This window comes from Narcine bancroftii, chromosome 3, assembly GCF_036971445.1.
Source record: "Narcine bancroftii isolate sNarBan1 chromosome 3, sNarBan1.hap1, whole genome shotgun sequence".
In the NCBI taxonomy this organism is placed as follows: Eukaryota; Metazoa; Chordata; class Chondrichthyes; order Torpediniformes; family Narcinidae; genus Narcine; species Narcine bancroftii.
In genome coordinates, this window is record NC_091471.1 from 305,819,912 (window position 1) to 305,838,870 (window position 18,959).

At 35.8% G+C, this 18,959-nt stretch overlaps 1 protein-coding gene across 1 annotated transcript in view; it reads right to left on the bottom strand.

Annotated features, from left to right (window-relative positions):
• Window positions 1–18,959, bottom strand: part of uhrf1 (ubiquitin-like with PHD and ring finger domains 1) — a 44,000-nt gene continuing 25,041 nt past the window's right edge. The window contains exons 10-16 of the mRNA XM_069928809.1: window positions 11,210–11,316; window positions 9,352–9,514; window positions 8,784–8,921; window positions 8,506–8,620; window positions 7,073–7,230; window positions 6,699–6,797; window positions 1–1,080 (exon numbers count right to left, since the gene is read on the bottom strand). Coding sequence (XP_069784910.1) covers window positions 934–1,080; window positions 6,699–6,797; window positions 7,073–7,230; window positions 8,506–8,620; window positions 8,784–8,921; window positions 9,352–9,514; window positions 11,210–11,316 — 927 coding nt within the window. The 3' untranslated portion in view covers window positions 1–933. The remainder of the gene's footprint in view (window positions 1,081–6,698; window positions 6,798–7,072; window positions 7,231–8,505; window positions 8,621–8,783; window positions 8,922–9,351; window positions 9,515–11,209; window positions 11,317–18,959) is intronic.

Consider the following 18,959-nt stretch of genomic DNA (forward strand, 5'->3'; position numbering starts at 1 on the left):
TTCAAAGTCCCACAGCATTTTATTATTCAGCACCCTTATTTTTCTTTTTTTTTTAAACAAAAAAAATTAATTGTTAGGTTACATCCAGTCTAACTCCATTAAACCTAAATTTTGAAGTATGAAATGATGTCCATGCAATGTTGAGATACCGTACTACATCCTTTGGTATTATTATGAGAAAGAGGGTGCCTGTGGGAATAAAAAATTACAAGTACAAACATATAGATTGCAGATCCCCTTTTGCCCAGGTTACATCCCCTATTCAATTTATAAAGGATTGCTTTTCACAGTTAACCAGGGTGGGGGGGGAAAAGACATTTAACATTTCAAAAATATAAAAAAATGAGAAGTGTACAATTTTGAATCAAACCAAATAAGAGGTTACTGTTCAAAATACAGCATCAATAAAGCTGCATATTCCCTGCTAAAATAACTTTGATAAATTGTTCTGCACAGCTAATTTATCAACCAATGTGCTAGTTTAAAAATGAAATCAGTGCTAGGAAGTTGTTCATAGCCCAGCCTTCAACAAGGACAAAGGCACTTATGTGATGGCTTGAGTCATCAAGCAGAGAATTAAGGCTGACTAGACAGACATTGTTCAGCTGAACAGTCTGGCCAAAGAAAATCCCAAGAAAATTATCCCCACTTTGAAGTAGTATTTTTCCCCCCTTCAATGTTATACCAATAACATTGATCTGCATATCTAGACAAGCCCCTAGACTAAAACAAGCACAAAGATTTTGAGGTTCATACATCCTACACTGAAAGATTGGGGATGGGATGTCAGCTACCCTGGGTTCATTATTCAATCTGGGTTCATTAGTCAATCTGTCCTCCATTCAAGCTCCACAGGCCCGACTGCCCATGTTCTTAACAAAATATTGACAAATTGTCATGTAAAAAGCAAGAAATCATCACAAGGCGAAGGCATCACCGTCCATTGCCATATCCAGGGAACAGCTGGGTTAGAAGGCTTTGCAAGCAGTTGTTGACCGCCAGGCTGCAGTTCTTGCCAATATCATAGCGACAGGCAGGGCAAGTGTATACATCAGCCTTGAACGAGCGTTGTAAGCAGCTCTAGAATTATAGCATTGAAAACAGGAACAAAAAAAAACAAATTTGAGTTGAGAATAGTGTTAAGTATTGCCTTATGTAATCCAATAAATAATACTCCAAAATCAGTAAAATGCCATTTAAATCAAGATAGCTTAGTTGCAAGACCTTGATGTTCATAATCTTGATGTTATCCTGGAAACAACAAACATGATTTTTAAGGCTTCCTAGCATTGCAGGACACCTCTCAACCATTCCCCCCACTCCCCTCATTCTTTCATGGAATCCAGGTGTTACTGGACGGGATGGCATTTGTTATACATCCTTAATTGCCCTTAACATGTAATAATGTGGAATGTTTTTGAACTGCTGCAGTTCTAGTGAAGAAAATCCCAGAACAGTTGGACAGCAAATTGGAGGATTTATACCCAGTGACAATCGTTTAAAACTACTGTATTCATTTACAGGTCATAATGTATATTACTTGCAAGCATCATCTCCAGGCATTTATTGTGCTGGTAGTTCATGGCAGTAAAAGTCACATGTTTGAAGTGGTGTTCAAGTTTAGTTGCAAAAATTATTGGGAAAAAAATTATCTACCTGGGCAACTACCATTCAAAATTTCTAACTCTTCCACACCATCACCTGCTGGAAAGACACCACCTGCTTCATTACATTGGTGTATCTAATACCCACCTCTGACTACATTTTTACCAACTGACAACAATTTCATCTCATGCCCTTGGCTGTACAAACTTGAAAACCATCTTGAGGAAAAAAAATTAGATCAATGACATTAACATAGTATATTGTTCACTGTCAAGCCACATCAAATACCTAACTGAAACAAACAAGTTAATGCAATTTTTGATTTATATAAATCTTTTTTCTTTAGTCTCTTGTAATTTGATATACATATTAGTAATAAATTTCTTGACAAATGTATCTGTTATATCTTCAAATTGACTTTGTTTAGGGAGTCTCAAATCTGTTCCTACTCACTTTTTCCAAATACATTTTTAATTTATAATATGCAAAAAATTTTATTATTATGTATATTGTATTTATTTTAATTGATCAAAAGTTAAGAAAAAAGATCCTAAGAAACGATCTTTTATTCTCTGTATACCTTTACTATATCAATTATCAAATAAAGAATTATTCAAAGTAAATGGAAAAAGTTGATTTTGTTTTAACAGCATTTTTGGTAATTTTTAATTCCTCTCGCAATATGAATTCTATTCCATGTTTAAAATATGTTTAAATACTGAAAAATCTTTAGTTCCATTTATACAAAATTAACTCCGGAATAGTTTTACCAATTGTATTCATTTCTATTTGAATCCAAGCTGGTTTTTCATCCCATTGATAACAGGACAAAAACCTCAATTGAGCTGCTTTAAAATAATTCTTAAAATTTGGTAGTCTTAGTCCGTCCTGATCAAATTTCCATATTAATTTTCCTAAACCAATTCTTGACATCTTACCTTTCCAAAGAAATTCACGTATTATTTAATTCAAGTTTCGAAAGAAAAATTCTGGTACTTGAATGGGCAATGATTGAAACAAAAATTGTATTCTTGGAAAAAATATTCATTTTAATACAATTCACTCATCCTATTAATGTTATTGGTAAATTTTCCATCTTTTCAAATCCTCCCAATTTTTTTGACGGTGACAAATAATTTAATTTAAACAAATTACTTATATTTCTACTAATTTTAATTCCTAAGTATTTAATCTGATGGGAGAAAGATTTAAATATACAAATTCAGGAGGAGATCTGGTCAAAATTATGTTATGAAGGTGTTACGAATACAATAAATGTTAAATATCAAATAGTTCAATATAATTTTTTTCATCAATTGTATTATACTTCACACAAGTTAAATGGACAATCCTAATTATTCAAATAAATGTTTTCGATGCGCGAAAGAAATAGGGATTCTTTTGCATTCAGTGTGGTCTTGTGAAAAAGTGGAAAGGTTTTGAATGAACTGAGTTTATTATTAGGGCAAATTATGAAGATAAAGATACCAAAAGATCTAAGAATATTTTCACTTGGAGATATTTATGAAAAGGATATAAAATTGAAACTACAAAGAAATGTATAGCGATATCATGGAAAGATGATAGAGAAGTGTTAAGTAGATGATGTAATGAGATGAAAAATTGTATACCTTTGGGAAAAAATTGCATATAGTTTAAGGAATCGAATTGAAAATTTTTATAGTATTTGGAAACCATATATGAATTTTATGGATAATTTTCTGGCCACCTATCTTATCCATTCCTCTTAATTGGTCATTTTTAACAACAATTAATGATTGTATATTAAATGATAGGTGTTTCCTTCTTTTTCCTTTTCTTACTTTTGGGTGGGAGGGGGAGAAAAATATAAAAGTACTTTTTTTGTATCATTGGATATGGATATTTGATTAATGTTTTATTAATTTTTCCTGTAATAATGCAAACATTTAAATAAAATATAAAAAACCAAGCTAATGGAACACTAAATGCAATCACCTACTGTAAGAGGCTAACCAGCATATTTCTGATACTCATTGCAAACTTAGATGCTCTGCTTACTGTGCAATTTCTACTCAATTTATGTAAAATTCATATATACGAGGGCTCCCAACATCTCAGAAATCAGTCTTGCAACCCTGCCTGTATACAAATCACACCCCCCCCCCCCACCCCCCTCCATGTTTGGGACAAATACACATTTTCCTTTTTTTGCCCCTGTGCATTAGTTTTTAATTTATAATCAAATAATTCACATCTGATTAAAGTGCACATTCCAGATTTTTTATTGTTAGTGTTATTTGTTTACATTTTGGTTTGACCATGTAGAAATTGCAACATTTTTACAGTTTCCTCATTTAAGGGTACCATAATATTTGGGACTTAACAATAATACATTAGTCATATTTAGTACTTTGTTGCATATCCCTTGGATGCAATGACTGCTTAGAAGTCTGTAATTCAGACATCACCTGGTGCTGAGTATCTTCTCTGGTGATGGTCTGCCAGGCCTCTACTGCAGCCATCTTCAGCTCCTGCTTGTTTCGGGGGCTTATCCCCTTAAGTTTTCTCTTCACCATATAGAAGGCATGCTCAGTTGGATTTATATCAAGTGACTGACTTGGCTATTCAAAAATTTTCCAGTTTTTAAGCTTTGAAAAACTCCTTTGTTGTTTCAGAAGTATATTTAGGATCATCGTCTTGCTGTTGGAAGAAGCACAGTCCAATGTGTTTGGTGGCATTTGCTTGAAATTGAGCAGAAAAGACATTTCAAACACCAAAGAATTCATTTTGATATTGCCATCAACAGTTACATCAATGAGGTGCGCCAGTACCTGTAATAGCCATGCATGCTCAGGCCATTATACTCCCACTATGCTTCACAGATGAGGTGGTATACTTTGGAGTTTGGGCTGTTCTTTCATGCCTATACACTTTGCTCTTGCCATCACTGATACAGGTTAATCTTGGTTTCATTGGTCCACAAGACCTTTTTCCAGTATTCTGCAGGCTCTTCAATACTTCTTGGCAAACTGCAATCTGGCCATCCTGTATCTGTGGCTAACTAGAGGTTTGCATCACACAATGTAGCCTCTATTTCTGTTCATCAAGTCTTCTACAGACAGTAGTCATTGACATATCCACAACTTCCTCCTGAGCAGTGTTTCTAATCCTTCGGACAGGCATTTGGTGGATTTTTCATTATGATCCAAATTCTTATTTCATCATCAGTCCAGATCTTCCTTGGTCCATCAGTCCCTTTGTGAATATTGAGTCCACCAGTCAGCTCTTCTTAATAATGTTCCAAACTGTTGATATTTGGGTGATGTCTCTTACTGTTTTATTCTTGTTTTTCCAGCCTCAGTGGCTTCTTTGACTTTCATTGGCACAACTCTGGTCCTCAAGTTGAAAAATGGCAATTACAAAGCTTTGAGGCAAGCCTAATTCTCTTATACCTGCATCAATAGGCCCTTTCAAGCTGCAGTGTAAAATGGGTTTAACCGGGCAATTTGCCCGGATGGCACCCCACTCATGTGCCAGCTTGAAAGGGTCCCTGACTTACCTCAAAAGGTTGTTAGGGAACCCAGTTAAATGTCACCAGGTTACATCCTCCAGCAGCTTGAACAGCAAAATGGCCAACCTGGTTACTCCTGTAATGTCACCACTTACACACTGGTGTCACAGGGAAACCCCGGGTGAAGTTCCTGCTGCAATCTGGGGGTGGGGGGGGGGGAGGGGGGCGGCAGAGGTCACTGCCGCAAGGGAGAGAGGGGAGTGGGGGCCACAATCGGGGGGGAATGAGATCGCTGTCATGGTGGGGGGAGGGGGAGAAAAAGGTCACTGTCATGCGGAGTGGGGGGAGGGGGGAGAAGAGAGGAGTCGCTGCAGCGGTGGGTGGGGAGAGACGCAAAATGCCACTGCTGTGAGCGCAACTCTGGTTGTGACTGCTCAATGTTTGCGGCAGCAGGACAAGCTGGGGGAAGGCGTGATTGATAGAATGGGCATTGATCAATGGTGGGGGTCACAACTGACGGGGGGGGGGGTGAATGATAGTTGGCATGGGGCAGGGCAGACTCACGAAGTGAATGAGGCGTCACTTTGTGCGTCATCGCAGGATTCCCCCTTAAATTGCCGAGTTGGCGATTTAATCGGTCATTAATTGCATTTGGGTCCCAGGAAGTCTACCCAGGTGCTCCAGTTTAAAAGAGCCTAATGAAGCAATACCGGAGTAATTACAAACATCTGTGAACCTAAATTTCTCAAACATTATGGTGCCCTGAAATGAGGGAACTATTTAAATAAAGTGTTGCAATTTCTTCATAGTCAAACCAAAATGTACATAAATAACCTTGAATAAAATTTGGAATGCAAACTTCAATCATGTGAATTGTTTGATTACAAATTGAAAACCGTGGAGCACATGGGCTGTGGAAACAAGACCCTGAACAATGTAATGTAATCAAGAATGTAAATTTGAGCGATGTGAATAACATCGCTAGACAACCCTAGATCAATGCAATTTAAACGTGATAATGATGTTTCTTGCAGCGCAACCTGTGCAATTTGCAGTTGAAGTGTGTAGTTTCACGTTGACAGGGTAAAAGAATGAATTTCGTGACTTCTTCATGAAAAATTCTGATTCTATTGCATGTCATATGGGAAAAGATCTTTTGGATTGGTTAAGTCAGATTGTGGCAGGATATACAAACCAATGTAATTGTATGTTCAGAGAGCTCCTGAATCTCCTCCTCCCCCCCACCCCCACAGAGGATATGGACCTCCCAGATTTCAGATTTATTGTCATAGTACATACATGACATCACATACAACCCTGAACTTTTTTCCCTGCAGGCACAGCAGAATTACCACTATTTGGCAGTGCAAAAATAAACCTACAGGTCTGTGTAACGAATGAAGGGAATTGGCTAAAGAAATGTGCAAGTCCTGCATTCCTCAGGAGAATAAACTGCTGATTCAAATCTCACCCAAGAACGTGGATCAAGGAATAAATGAATGAATATCTTTGTCCCAAACATTATGGAGGACACCATTTAATCCCAGTCAAAATGATCTACAATTAGATTTGCAGTATAGATTGGTTTACAAATACTTACTTTGCAGACATTGTGCTGACACTCTGTTGTAATTGGTTGGAATACCACCTCCTGGCAACAAATGCACAAGAACGTCTCTTCCAATTTTGATAGAAATTTCTGCAAATAGAATTTAAAATTATAGTTCATGCCATTATAGGAAATTAAAATAATCTTCACACCATTTCCTATACACATTGCATTTATTTACATAAAATTTGTTCTGTGATCCTTTAGCAGTCCATGGAATTTTTTTAAAAATCCCTAGCTTCTCCGATTAATCTTTTGTAAATCTCTTTTAGCATCCAACTTCAAATGTCAAAATTAGATCAAGAGAACAGTTTTAAAATGAGACACATGCAATATGGAACCTTGAAAATGAATTCAATCCATACCGGCCCATCCTTAAGGGATAGCAGTGCTTCATCCCAAATTTTCTTATTAACTTCATCATCTTTTATGAGTTTCTTCTGTTCTGTTGTCAATTTAAATGCTTCCACCTTCGGTTTCTTTGGGGTGCCTTTGGGTGATGGAGTTGATGAAACGCTATCAACTGGGAAAAATAGATTTGGAACTTAATTACAGTATACCAGCAGTCTAAAAGTCAACAATTAAATTTGATGTTTTGAACTCTTGGATTAATTGTTAATTAAACCAATCCATTTAAAAATTCAATTTATAGACAAGCTGCACATCTATCCAAATAAATTCCCAGTGACAAAGTCAATTTTGTTTATCTGAGGTGACCCTTCAAGATGTTGTCAAATCGATACACAATGTGGATAATACTGAATAAAGTGGAAAGTAGAGTGAACAGGCGACTGGAGGAACTGGCCAAGGAAATTATTTCCCCCTAAAACATCATGAAAAAATGGATTATTTTCCAAAATAAAATTTAAAGTTTTTAAATACCATGATGAAACTTGAACACTTAAACAAAAAGCTTATTTGTTTATAAAATAAATTTCACTTATTTTCTTCGACTTGATCCCCTTGGGGAAAAAAAGAAACACTTTGTTTAAAGCAAATGTTTTACCTTCCTCATTCTCTAACGACTCATGCCAGAAAGGGAATATTGGTGAAATTTGGTATAAGAAAGTTATGTCTTTGCATATATATCCGTATTCTTTTTTCTTTTGTAGTTTTTTCTCTCTTCTCACCTTTATGTATTTTTATTCTATTTTGATAATTAAGTATTGTTTGGATACGATTCTATTATATTGTACTGTATACAAAACTATAGTTAAAATTTTTTAAAAGTTATGTCAATGTCAATGACAATTATTTTAATAAATGATGAAATGTGAAAAGGTATAAAGCACCCAAAAGATTCTTTTTACTTAACTTGGGTTATCTTGAACAAATTTAAGATTAGTTAAGATGAACAGAAATTCTCCCCAACCTCAAAAGTTAAAAATTTCCACTGCATCAAGAAACGTTAAAGGCCACCTGGTGGAGAACTTGGAAGTAATTCTTAATTTTGTATGGTTCTCTGGATTGCCAAGATGGCTTTTTTTTTAAGATCAAGATCTTTGCAAAATGACCATGCTTTAGTGTTTTATGGAAACATGCTCGACCAAGCTTTATATTTTGTAAGTTGTTTCAAGTACGAAGGCAACAGGTTCTTGGGAATACGATCATTTGCAGCTCCTGTTCAAGTCATGCAACCAACTATGTCCCCAGCCCTTCATTCCCATTAGGTAGGAGAGGGCTGTTAATTCTGTTCTTCTTTGCAATGAGGCCCAAATTCTTTTAAAAAAATTTAAATAGTCAAATCAAAACAATACCAGGAACTGAGTTTTGCAATATTGACATGAAATCTACAAACCTGTATTTGATTTTCTTTTCCTTTTATTTGGTGTTGATTCAAGATCTTCATCTTTCTTTTTGTTCTCCTTCTCTTTCTCTTTATTGGTGATGGAATTAAGGTAACCCTCAGGATACTGTTATACAAAATTTGTTGATGAAATATATTTAATTGAAATATCACCAAAACACTCGTCTTTGTCCAATTATGATAAACGGTCAGTTGAAGACAAAAAATTAGTTTTTGATCAAACAACGCAACAGATTGTAAAATAAAAAAAACAGCCTGAAATAAGTTACCTGCATAGTCAATCCTAGTTTCTTCATTCTCTCTTTACCATCTCTAGTCCATGGAGCTGGTTCTTCATCGTCCCGTTTCAACAAATATCTCCATACCAAGAAACCAGACTTTCCTGTATCAGGCCAATATTTTGCCACCTAATTCAGAAAATTACAATAATTCAACATTTAGTTTCCCTTTTTACATCTTTCACATTGGTTATTGCTCAGATATAGTGTATTCAAAATTGTAATAGCTTGAAATATATCCAAACTTTACCCTTGTGAATTTCAAATGAATGAGATTACCTTAAATGTTTAATGAGTTATATCTGAAACCCAGATTGAACAGATTAATTGAATTTGTCAATGTTAATAAATTCTCTCTTAAAGAAACCAAAATGCCAAGAGGGAATTTGCCAAAAATAAATTTTAATACAAATGAATGCCGAAACAAGGCCTCCTGATCTATTTGCACTTTTCCCCATAAAGACTTTAGAAAAGTATAAAACCAAAATTATGACCATCAACCATTATAACCCATCATCTTCAAAGTACACTGAAAGTGTGAAAATTAAAACCTTTCTACCTTATAAATGCCATCGTAACGATTTCCTTCTTCTGGTGCAAATTTGCTGTGTTTACGACCTTTAGCACTTCTCACAACCCTGACCGATTTTCCAGCTCGCCAATCTTTAGCATCAGCTCCCACTTTGTCATTAATGGGAGCATTACAGTTCAGAGCTAGAGCCCTACAAAAGAAAATTTTACTGTCAACTTCCTATCTCTAAGTTATGAACCTGCATCTATTAAATATATTCAAGAAAGATGTGCAAGTTTACATTTAGTATTTAGAAAGCAATTTTAATGGAAAAAAATCTATTATTTACCAACAGAGTAAAACCATTTGTTCTTTAATTATAAAAAATGCAAAGGGAAATATAATCATTTAATCTAACATTACACTAGTTTTATAACTACTCAAAAGCAATGCAGTCCAGTCATAACACAAAAAGTCTGCAAGTGTTGGAATCAAAGAACTTGGTGGATCAAGCAGTATCTGTTGAGTGAAAAGGGCACATCAATGCTTCAAGTAGAGACCCAGCATTGGCATGAAGGTACCAGGAAACTGCCAGAATATAGCAGTATATACAGGGATGATCAGTGGAGCCAAATGAGAAAAAGATGATAGCCAGATAGAACCACATTGTGGAAGGAATGGGACGGATAAACAAAAAGAGACTTTAACTCAGTAGACAAGTGAGCATTGTCTACTGCCTCACCAGCAGCAATTGAGATACAAACAAATAGGTTAAGATTACTACAAAATATCTTAACAAATTAACAATAATAAAATTAATTCAATAAACTTAACACCCAAACATAGGCCTTTATGGCAACTCGACATTTACATCAGATATTTATATGGTGTATGTGAGAGAAAAATCCCAGATCATTACAGTCCACGTTCAATGCCCCAAAAGAAAACTCCCAACACAAAAACTTCAAGCCAGTCTCATCAATTCAAAACGGAACAGCTCGCTGAGTCTTATCCCCAAGCTTGGGATTCTTAGTTTGGTTGCATGCTGGTCTTTTAGTTTGACGTGGAGACAGATGGTCACTGTAGACTTGCGCCTTTTCTGAGTTTCTGGCAACGACCATCTTTGCTTTCTTCGCATGGGAATTTTCACCCATTGACCTAGTCACTACACAAGTTTCACACCTCCAAAGCCCACATTAGGGTTAACAGGTGACTTTCTGTCACACAAGTCTTACTTGGGTCATCAAGTGATTCCTGATTACTTGGAAGGGGACTGGGGAAGCCCAGACATACAAACACACATACTCTGTGTATCAAAGTGGTGCAAACTGCTGTCAGGACAACAGTGCTGGCAACCACATACAAAGTAGCTCAGTCTCCTTTCTCCCACTGAAGCTACTGGGTGAGCACACTGACAGACAGTTACAGAGGACAGTGCTAGAAACCATGAACGAAGCAACTCAGCTTCGTTTACTGAAGATGTCAGGTCAGCATGCATACACAGACCGACCATATGACTGACTGCCCTCAGACCAACCAACTGTCTAACCTGTTCAAAACTTAGCATGCTGGGCTCTTCAACTGCCCCAGTGTGTGCCTTCAGCTTTCCCAATTGGTGGAGAGCGGTTGACAACAGTGGGCATGCTCTCCCCAAGCCCACCAGCTTCCAGCGTGTGGCTCTCGTACTTCTGACAGCTATAATTTCCCAGCATGGTTTCGGCACTTCACAGCAATGCACAATCCTCTCTTTCCTGCCATAGGTTCAGTCCTGTCCCTGGTCCGAAAATAAAATTGTCCAGAGTCCATAACAGCATGCGTGGAAATCCATTTAGTTGTTCTTTGTTCATCCCTTAACAATCTTAAATTGGTGGTAAAGATTAAAAACACCTTCAATTTAAAGACCAACCTGTTCATGTTGGTCAACTTCTGATCACATGATTGTTCTGCTGTGCGTTTGTTTCCAGAAAGATCCCGACCACCACTTCCAGTATAGGTGAAGTCAGTTCCATGATCCTGCAAGAAAAATACAACATTCATCTCCAACTTTTCATCTAATTCTATGGAAAGGTTAACAAAACCTCCGACAAGAGACACTCAAGTTGGAAATGATCAAGCTCCCCCAATCACAAGGACAAGAAACCAGATTAATTCCCAAGCATGAAGCATACAAGCTAGAAACTGAAATAGTTTCCTTTCTACAAATAATGGTAAACATAACAATCAATATGATCAGTGATCCAGATGCCAGAAATCCAGACCACCCTAGAATCTGAACTTTTGAAAAACTCTCCAACTTTTTTAATTTAGCGGACATTTTTTGTGTGTGTTTGCATGCATAAGTGCCACAGATGCACAGTGGCAACATGTCATGACAAAAACATTTTTTTTTAAACAAAATAACTTGTTTTCATTTGCATACTGTATTTTTTCTTTTATGTTGATTTTTTTAAATTTTTTATTTTTCACACTATAAAGCATATTGACCAAGATACATACAGACATTTTTCTTCGTGAATATATAGTGTCGTTTTCTCCCCCTTTTTCACCCCTCCCTTCCCTCCCTCCCTCACCCCAACTTCCCATTTATTTGAAGTTCAATCTATATTAAACAATGTTGTCACTTAATAAAAATAAACAAGAAATTTTACTGAGTCAGTTCTTTTCGTTATCTTCTCCTTTTGTCATTTTAGGTAGTGGAAGTCCACGGTAGGATTTCTCTATTGTGTTTCATGTATGGCTCCCATATTTGGTCAAATATTGTGATGTTATTTCTTAAATTATAGGTTATTTTTTCTAATGGAATACATTTATTCATTTCTATATAACATTGTTGTATTCTAATTTCCAGGTCAACATAATACATTTTTTTGCTACAGCTAGGGCTATCATAACAAATCTCTTTTGTGCTCCATCCAAATTGAGTCTAAATTCTTTGCTTCTTATATTACTTAGGAGGGAGATCTCTGGGTTTTTTGGTATATTGCTTTTTGTGATTTTATTTAATATCTGGTTTAGATCTTCCCAAAATGTTTTCACTTTCTCACGTCCAAATTGCATGAATTTATTGTTTCTGTTTCCTTTTTACAGCGAAAACATCTGTCTGATACTGTTGAGTCCCATTTATTTAACTTTTGGGGTGTGATGTATAGCCTGTGTATCCAGTTATATTGTATCATACGTAACCTCGTGTTTATTGTATTTCTCATAGTTCCTGAGCATAGCTTCTCCCATGTTTCATTCTTTATCTTTATGTTTAGATCCTGTTCCCATTTTTGTTTAGTTTTACCATTTGTTTCCTCGTTCTCCTTTTCTTGCAGTTTGATGTACGTTTGTTACAAATTTTTTGATTATCATTGTGTCTGTAATCACATATTCAAAATTGCTTCCTTCTGGTAACCTCAGACTGTTTCCCAATTTGTCCTTCAAGTAGGTTTTCAATTAGTAGTATGCAAACATTGTATCATATAATATTGTTATATTATATTTATCCTTCATTTGATCAAAGGATAATAATTTATTTCCCGAAAAACAATTTTTTATTCTTTTGATCCCTTTTCTCTCCCATTCTCTAAAGGAAAGGTTATCTATTGTAAAAGGGATTAGCTGATTTTATGTCAATATTAGTTTTGGTAGTTGGTAATTTGTTTTATTCCTTTCTACATGAATCTTCTTCCAAATGTTGAGCAGATGATGCAATACCGGTGAATTCCTACGTTGTACCAATTTTTCATCCCATTTATATAGTATATGTTCAGGTATTTTCTCCCCTATTTTATCTAGTTCTAATCTGGTCCAATCTGGTTTTTCCCTTGTTTGATAAAAATCTGATAGGTATCTTAATTGTGCGGCTCTATAATAATTTTTAAAGTTTGGTAGTTGTAAGCCTCCTTGTTTGTACCATTCTGTTAATTTATCTAGTGCTATCCTCGGTTTCCCCCCCTTCCCATAAAAATTTCCTTATTATTTTCTTTAACTCCTTGAAGAATTTCTCTGTTAGGCGTATTGGTAATGACTGAAATAGGTATTATATCCTTGGGAAAATGTTCATTTTAATACAGTTTATCCTTCCTATCAGTGTTAGTGGGAAGTCTTTCCAATGCTCTAAGTCGTCTTGTAATTTTTTCATTAATGGATGGTAATTGAGTTTATATAGATGGCCGAGGTTTTTATTTATTTGTATACCTAGGTATCGCATTGCTTGTGTTTGCCATCTAAATGGCGATTCTTTCTTAAACTTTGAGAAATCCGCATTATTCATTGGCATTGCTTCACTTTTATTTGCATTGATCTTGTACCCCGACACTTCTCCATATTCCTTCAATTTCCTATGTAATTCTTTTATTGATATTTCTGGTTCTGTTAAGTATATTATAACGTCATCTGCAAATAGACTGATTTTATATTCCTTCTCTTTTATTTTTATCCCTTTTATTTTATTTTCTGTTCTTATCAGTTCTGCTAGTGGTTCTATAGCTAACGCGAACAGTGAGGGAGATAGTGGACATCCCTGCCTTGTTGATCTGCTTAAGTTAAATTGTTTTGATATATATCCATTTACTGTCACTTTCGCCAATGGTCCCTTATATAATGCTTTAATCCAATTAATATATTTCTCTGGTAAGCTGAATTTTTGTAGTACTTTGAATAAATAATTACATTCTACTCTGTCAAAGGCCTTCTCTGCGTCTAAAGCAACCGCTACTGTTGGAGCTTTATTTCCTTCTACTGCATGAATTGTTAATAAATTTACAGATATTGTCTGTTAATCGTCTTTTTTTAATAAATCCAGTTTGGTCTAGATTTACTATTTTTGGTGCATAGTCGGCTAATCTGTTTGATAATAGTTTAGCTATTATCTTATAATCTGTGTTAAGTAAAGATATTGGTCTATATTACACTGGTGCAAGTGGGTCTTTCCCTGTCTTTGGTATTACTGTAATTATTGCTGTTTTGCATGAATCTGGTATGCTTTGTGTTTTATCAATCTGGTTGATTACTTCCAGAAGAGGAGGAATTAATAAGTCTTTAAAGGTTTTATAGAATTCTATTGGGAATCCATCCTCTCCTGGTGTTTTATTGTTCAGTAGTTTTTTTATTATCTCCTGTAATTCTTCTATTTCAAATGGTTTTATTAATTTATTTTGCTCCTCTGTTTGTAATTTGTAGTTCAATTTTAGTTAGAAATTCATCTATTTTGTCTTCTTTCCCTTCGTTTTCAGTTTGATATAGTTGCTCGTAGAATTCCCTGAAGTTTTCATTGATCTCCGTTGGATTATATGTAATTTGCTTGTCCTTTTTCCTTAAAGCCAATACCATTCTTTTAGTTTGTTCTGTCTGAAGCTGCCATGCTAGAATTTTGTGCGTTTTTTCCCCTAGTTCATAATATTTCTGTTTTGTCTTCATTATGTTCTTCTCCACCTTATATGTTTGTAGTGTTTCATAATTTTTTTATCTGCCAATTCTCTTCTTTTAGTTGTATCTTTCTTTATTGCTAATTCTTTTTCTATATTTGTTATTTCCCTTTCCAACTGATCTGTTTCCCGATTGTAGTCCTTCTTCATCCTAGTTACATAACTTATTATTTGCCCTCTGATGCACGCTTTCATTGCGTCCCATAGTATAAACTTATCTTTCACTGATTCCGTATTTATTTCAAAGTACATTTTCATTTGTCGTTCAATTAATTCTCTAAAATCCTGCCTTTTAAGTAGCATGGAGTTTAATCTCCATCTATACATTTTTGGTGGGATGTCCTCTAGCTCTATTGCCAATAATAGGGGTGAGTGGTCCGATAATAGTCTAGCTTTATATTCCGTTTTCCTAACTCTCCCTTGAATGTGGGCTGATAACAGGAATAGGTCTATCCTTGAATATGTTTTATGTCTGCCCGAATAATATGAATATTCCTTTTCCTTTGGGTGTTGTTTCCTCCATATATCCAAAAGTTGCATTTCTTGCATCGATTTAATTATAAATTTGGTTACTTTGTTCTTTCTGTTAGTTTTTTTTTCCAGTTTTATCCATGTTTGAATCCAAATTAAGGTTAAAATCCCCTCCTATTAGTATGTTCCCTTGCGTGTCTGCTATCTTCAAAAAGATATCTTGCATAAATTTTTGATCTTCTTCATTAGGTGAGTATACATTGAGATCTGACATTTTATCATTACATATCTCCCTGCTGGATCTATTATTTCCTCTTCTATTTTGATTGGTACATTTTTATTGATTAATATAAGCTACTCCTCTGGCTTTTGAATTATATGATGCTGCTGTTACATGTCCTATCCAATTTCTCTTTAATTTCTTGTGTTCCACTTCAGTTAGATGTGTTTCTTGTACGAATGCTATATCAATTTTTTCTTTTTTCAGTAAATTTAACAGTTTCTTCCTTTTGATTTGGTTATGTATTCCATTAATATTTAAAGTCATATAGTTCAACATAGCCATTTCATACTTTGTTTATCTTTCCTTTCCCTCATCACCACCTTCCCTTCTTATTCATTTCTGCTTTCTTTTTTGAACACATTTCTAAAATACAAAATATTTCCACTATTCTCATATCTAAAATTCCTTTAACCCCAATAGCCCCTCCCCTTCCTGAGTTGCCCTTTGTCCCTTGTCGGGCAACCACATCTCCCCTCTCCATTTAGATTTGCAAATTCACTCGCAAGTGTCAACTGATTTCGCAGTGACTGTAATTCTTCCCCACCCAGCCCCCCAGAAAAGATTTTAATCTTCATATATAACAAAGGTCACTCTCTTAATTCCCTCCTTACTTCCTTTCTTTCCCTTCTTAGTTCTTACTTATACTTTATTCTTCTTCATATATATAGTTTGTTGTCATTTTTGTTCTTGTTACATCTCTTCATCTCTCTGTCTGTTTTGTAGTTGTTCTGCAAATTTTCGTGCTTCTTCCGGATCCGAGAATAGTCTGTTTTGATGCCCCGGAATAACTATTTTAAGTACTGCTGGGTATTTTAACATAAATTTATAACCTTTTTTCCATGGGTCGTTTTTGCTGCATTAAACTCCTTCCTCTTCTTCAGGAGTTCAAAACTTATATCTGGATAGAAAAAAATATTTGACCCTTGTATTGCAGTGGTTTTTTGTCTTTTCTTATTTTCTTCATTGCCTTCTCCAATATATTTTCTCTTGTTGTATATCTTAGGAATTTTACTAGAATGGATCTTGGTTTTTGTTGTGGTTGTGGTTTAGGGGCTAATGTTCTGTGTGCCCTTTCTATTTCCATTTCTTCCTGTAATTCTGGTCTTCCTAGGACCCTGGGGATCCAATCATTTATAAATTCTCTCATATTCTTGCCTTCTTCATCTTCCTTAAGGCCCACTATCTTTATATTATTTCTTCTATTATAATTTTCCATTAAATCTATCTTCTGAGCTAACAGCTCTTGTGTCTCTTTAACTTTTTTATCAGATTCTTCTAATTTCTTTTTTAAGTCATCTACTTCCATTTCTATGGCTGTTTCTCGTTCTTCCACCTTGTCCACGTTTTTTCCTAAATCTGACATGATCATCTCTAATCTATTCACTTTTTCTTCTGCACATTTTATTCTTCTTTTTATTTCACTGAATTCTTGTGATTGCCATTCTTTTACTGATTCCATATATTCTTTAAAAAAAATTTGTCCATGTACTTGCCCTTCCCTTCATCTTCCATTTCTCTGTGTTCTTCCTCTTCTTCTGAGTCCACTCCAGGATCTGTGTCCTTCACCTCTGTCTCTTCTGGTTTTCTTGTTGGGTTGTTTGTTTTATTTTGTTGGGTATTTTTTGGTCTTCTTATTTTTATTAGAAGTGTCTTGATGTTGGTCTTCTTCCTCTGGGTTGGTCATCTGTTGTTTCTTTGGTTTCTTATTTTTATTCTCTTCCTTCTTGTTCTCGTCATTTTCTATGTTGTCCTCTTGCTGTTGTGTTGTAGTTGTTTGTTTCAGCTGTGGAGATCGACTCCTCAGCTGGTCCCCCCTCCCGTCAGTGTTATTTTTGTCTTGCAAATCCTCGTGCATGCACGGTTGCGCACTTTTGTTTGGTTCCGTGAGCCATTTTTGTAGTCCCGAGTTCGGGGCTTCGACTGACCTCAGGGAGCGGGCTTCTCTCTCCACGGCGGGCCTCCTCATACAGGTAAGGCCTTCACCTTCTTCTTCCGATGTCTTTCCTTCTTCTTTTCTTCCCGTTGTTTTTGGTTTTTCTTTCTTCGCTGCCATTTTCTCCACACTTTTACTTTCACTTTGTTTTGGTTTTTATGTTTGTGCCTTTGGTTTTTCTCTATCTTTTTTTTACTTTTCTAGAGAGGGCTGGAGTTCCCCGACCGGCCATTACTCCATCACGTGACTCCCCCTTTATGTTGATTTTTAAGCATAATTACAAATATTAACTCTATTTGTAATGTGTTGACTTTATATTTCTTCAAAACTGGTCATTTTGATAAATGAAGCATGCTGTATTTGCTAATGAATAAATTATCAAAATTTATCTGTTCATCTCTTCATTATTCCTCCTTAAATTTGAATTTTAAAGTTACCGTCCAAGAATCCAGAAAATCTGAAAATCGAGACTGACCCAATCTCCAGCAGTCCAGATTTTTGGCCTTCTACTGTACTACTAGGACCAGAGCTCCGCCTTTAATAAAATTATCCCAGGAAAACTCATCCCCAAACTTCCAGACCTAGGGTCTCAGCATCCCCAATGCAACCCCAGCTTTGACTTTTAAGACTGCAATCAGTATCCATGCGTAACATCTACTACATGATCATACCCAATGGCAGCACTCCTCGTACATGTGTACTCAGTATCTTCCTATTTTCCCTCTACACCCAACTTTACAGCTAAATGCCATGCCAACTCCATCTTCAAATTTGCCAACAGCACAGTAGTGGGACAAGTATCAAATGACAAGAAAAAAATACAGTTAAGAGACAAAGTCTAGTGACCTGGTACAAACAACCTAGAGCTCAACATTAATAAGATGAAAGAAATGATCATGGACTTCAGGTGGGGTGGGAATTGCTCAAGATGGTTTCTGGGTGGAAAGAAAAAATTTGAAACCTATTGTTTTAATCGTACCTAATTGACTCGTTATGTGCACGATTTCAGAACTCCAAAGGAAATGGGCCAATGACAATCTTTCTCAAGCAAAATAGTTCAGTAACAATTGGGTCCAGATTAGTGGTTCTCAACCTTCCCTTCCCACTCACATCGCACCTTCAGCAATCCCTTACTAATCACACAGCATCGATGGCATAGGGATTATTTAAAGTGGTCTGCGAGTGAAAAAAGATCGAGAACCACACACCCATAGCCATCTATCTTTCTTGCATTCATATGCCTGAGTCTTTTAAATATAACTATTGTACTAGCCTCCATCACCACCCCGTGTAAAGAAAAACTTACCCCTAAACTTTCCTCCCTTCACTTTGTACAGATGACATCTGGTATTTGCTACTGTTGCCCCAGGAACAAAGATGCTGGCTGTCTACCTTATCTATGCCTCTCATAATATTTTGAATTTACTTTGCATCCTCCTTTGCTCCAGAGAAAAACCCTAGGTCTGTTAATCTTGCCACTCAAGACACCTTCTGTAATCCAGACAACATCCTGGTAAATCTCTGTACCCTCTAAAAAGCCTTCACATCCTTCCTGTAA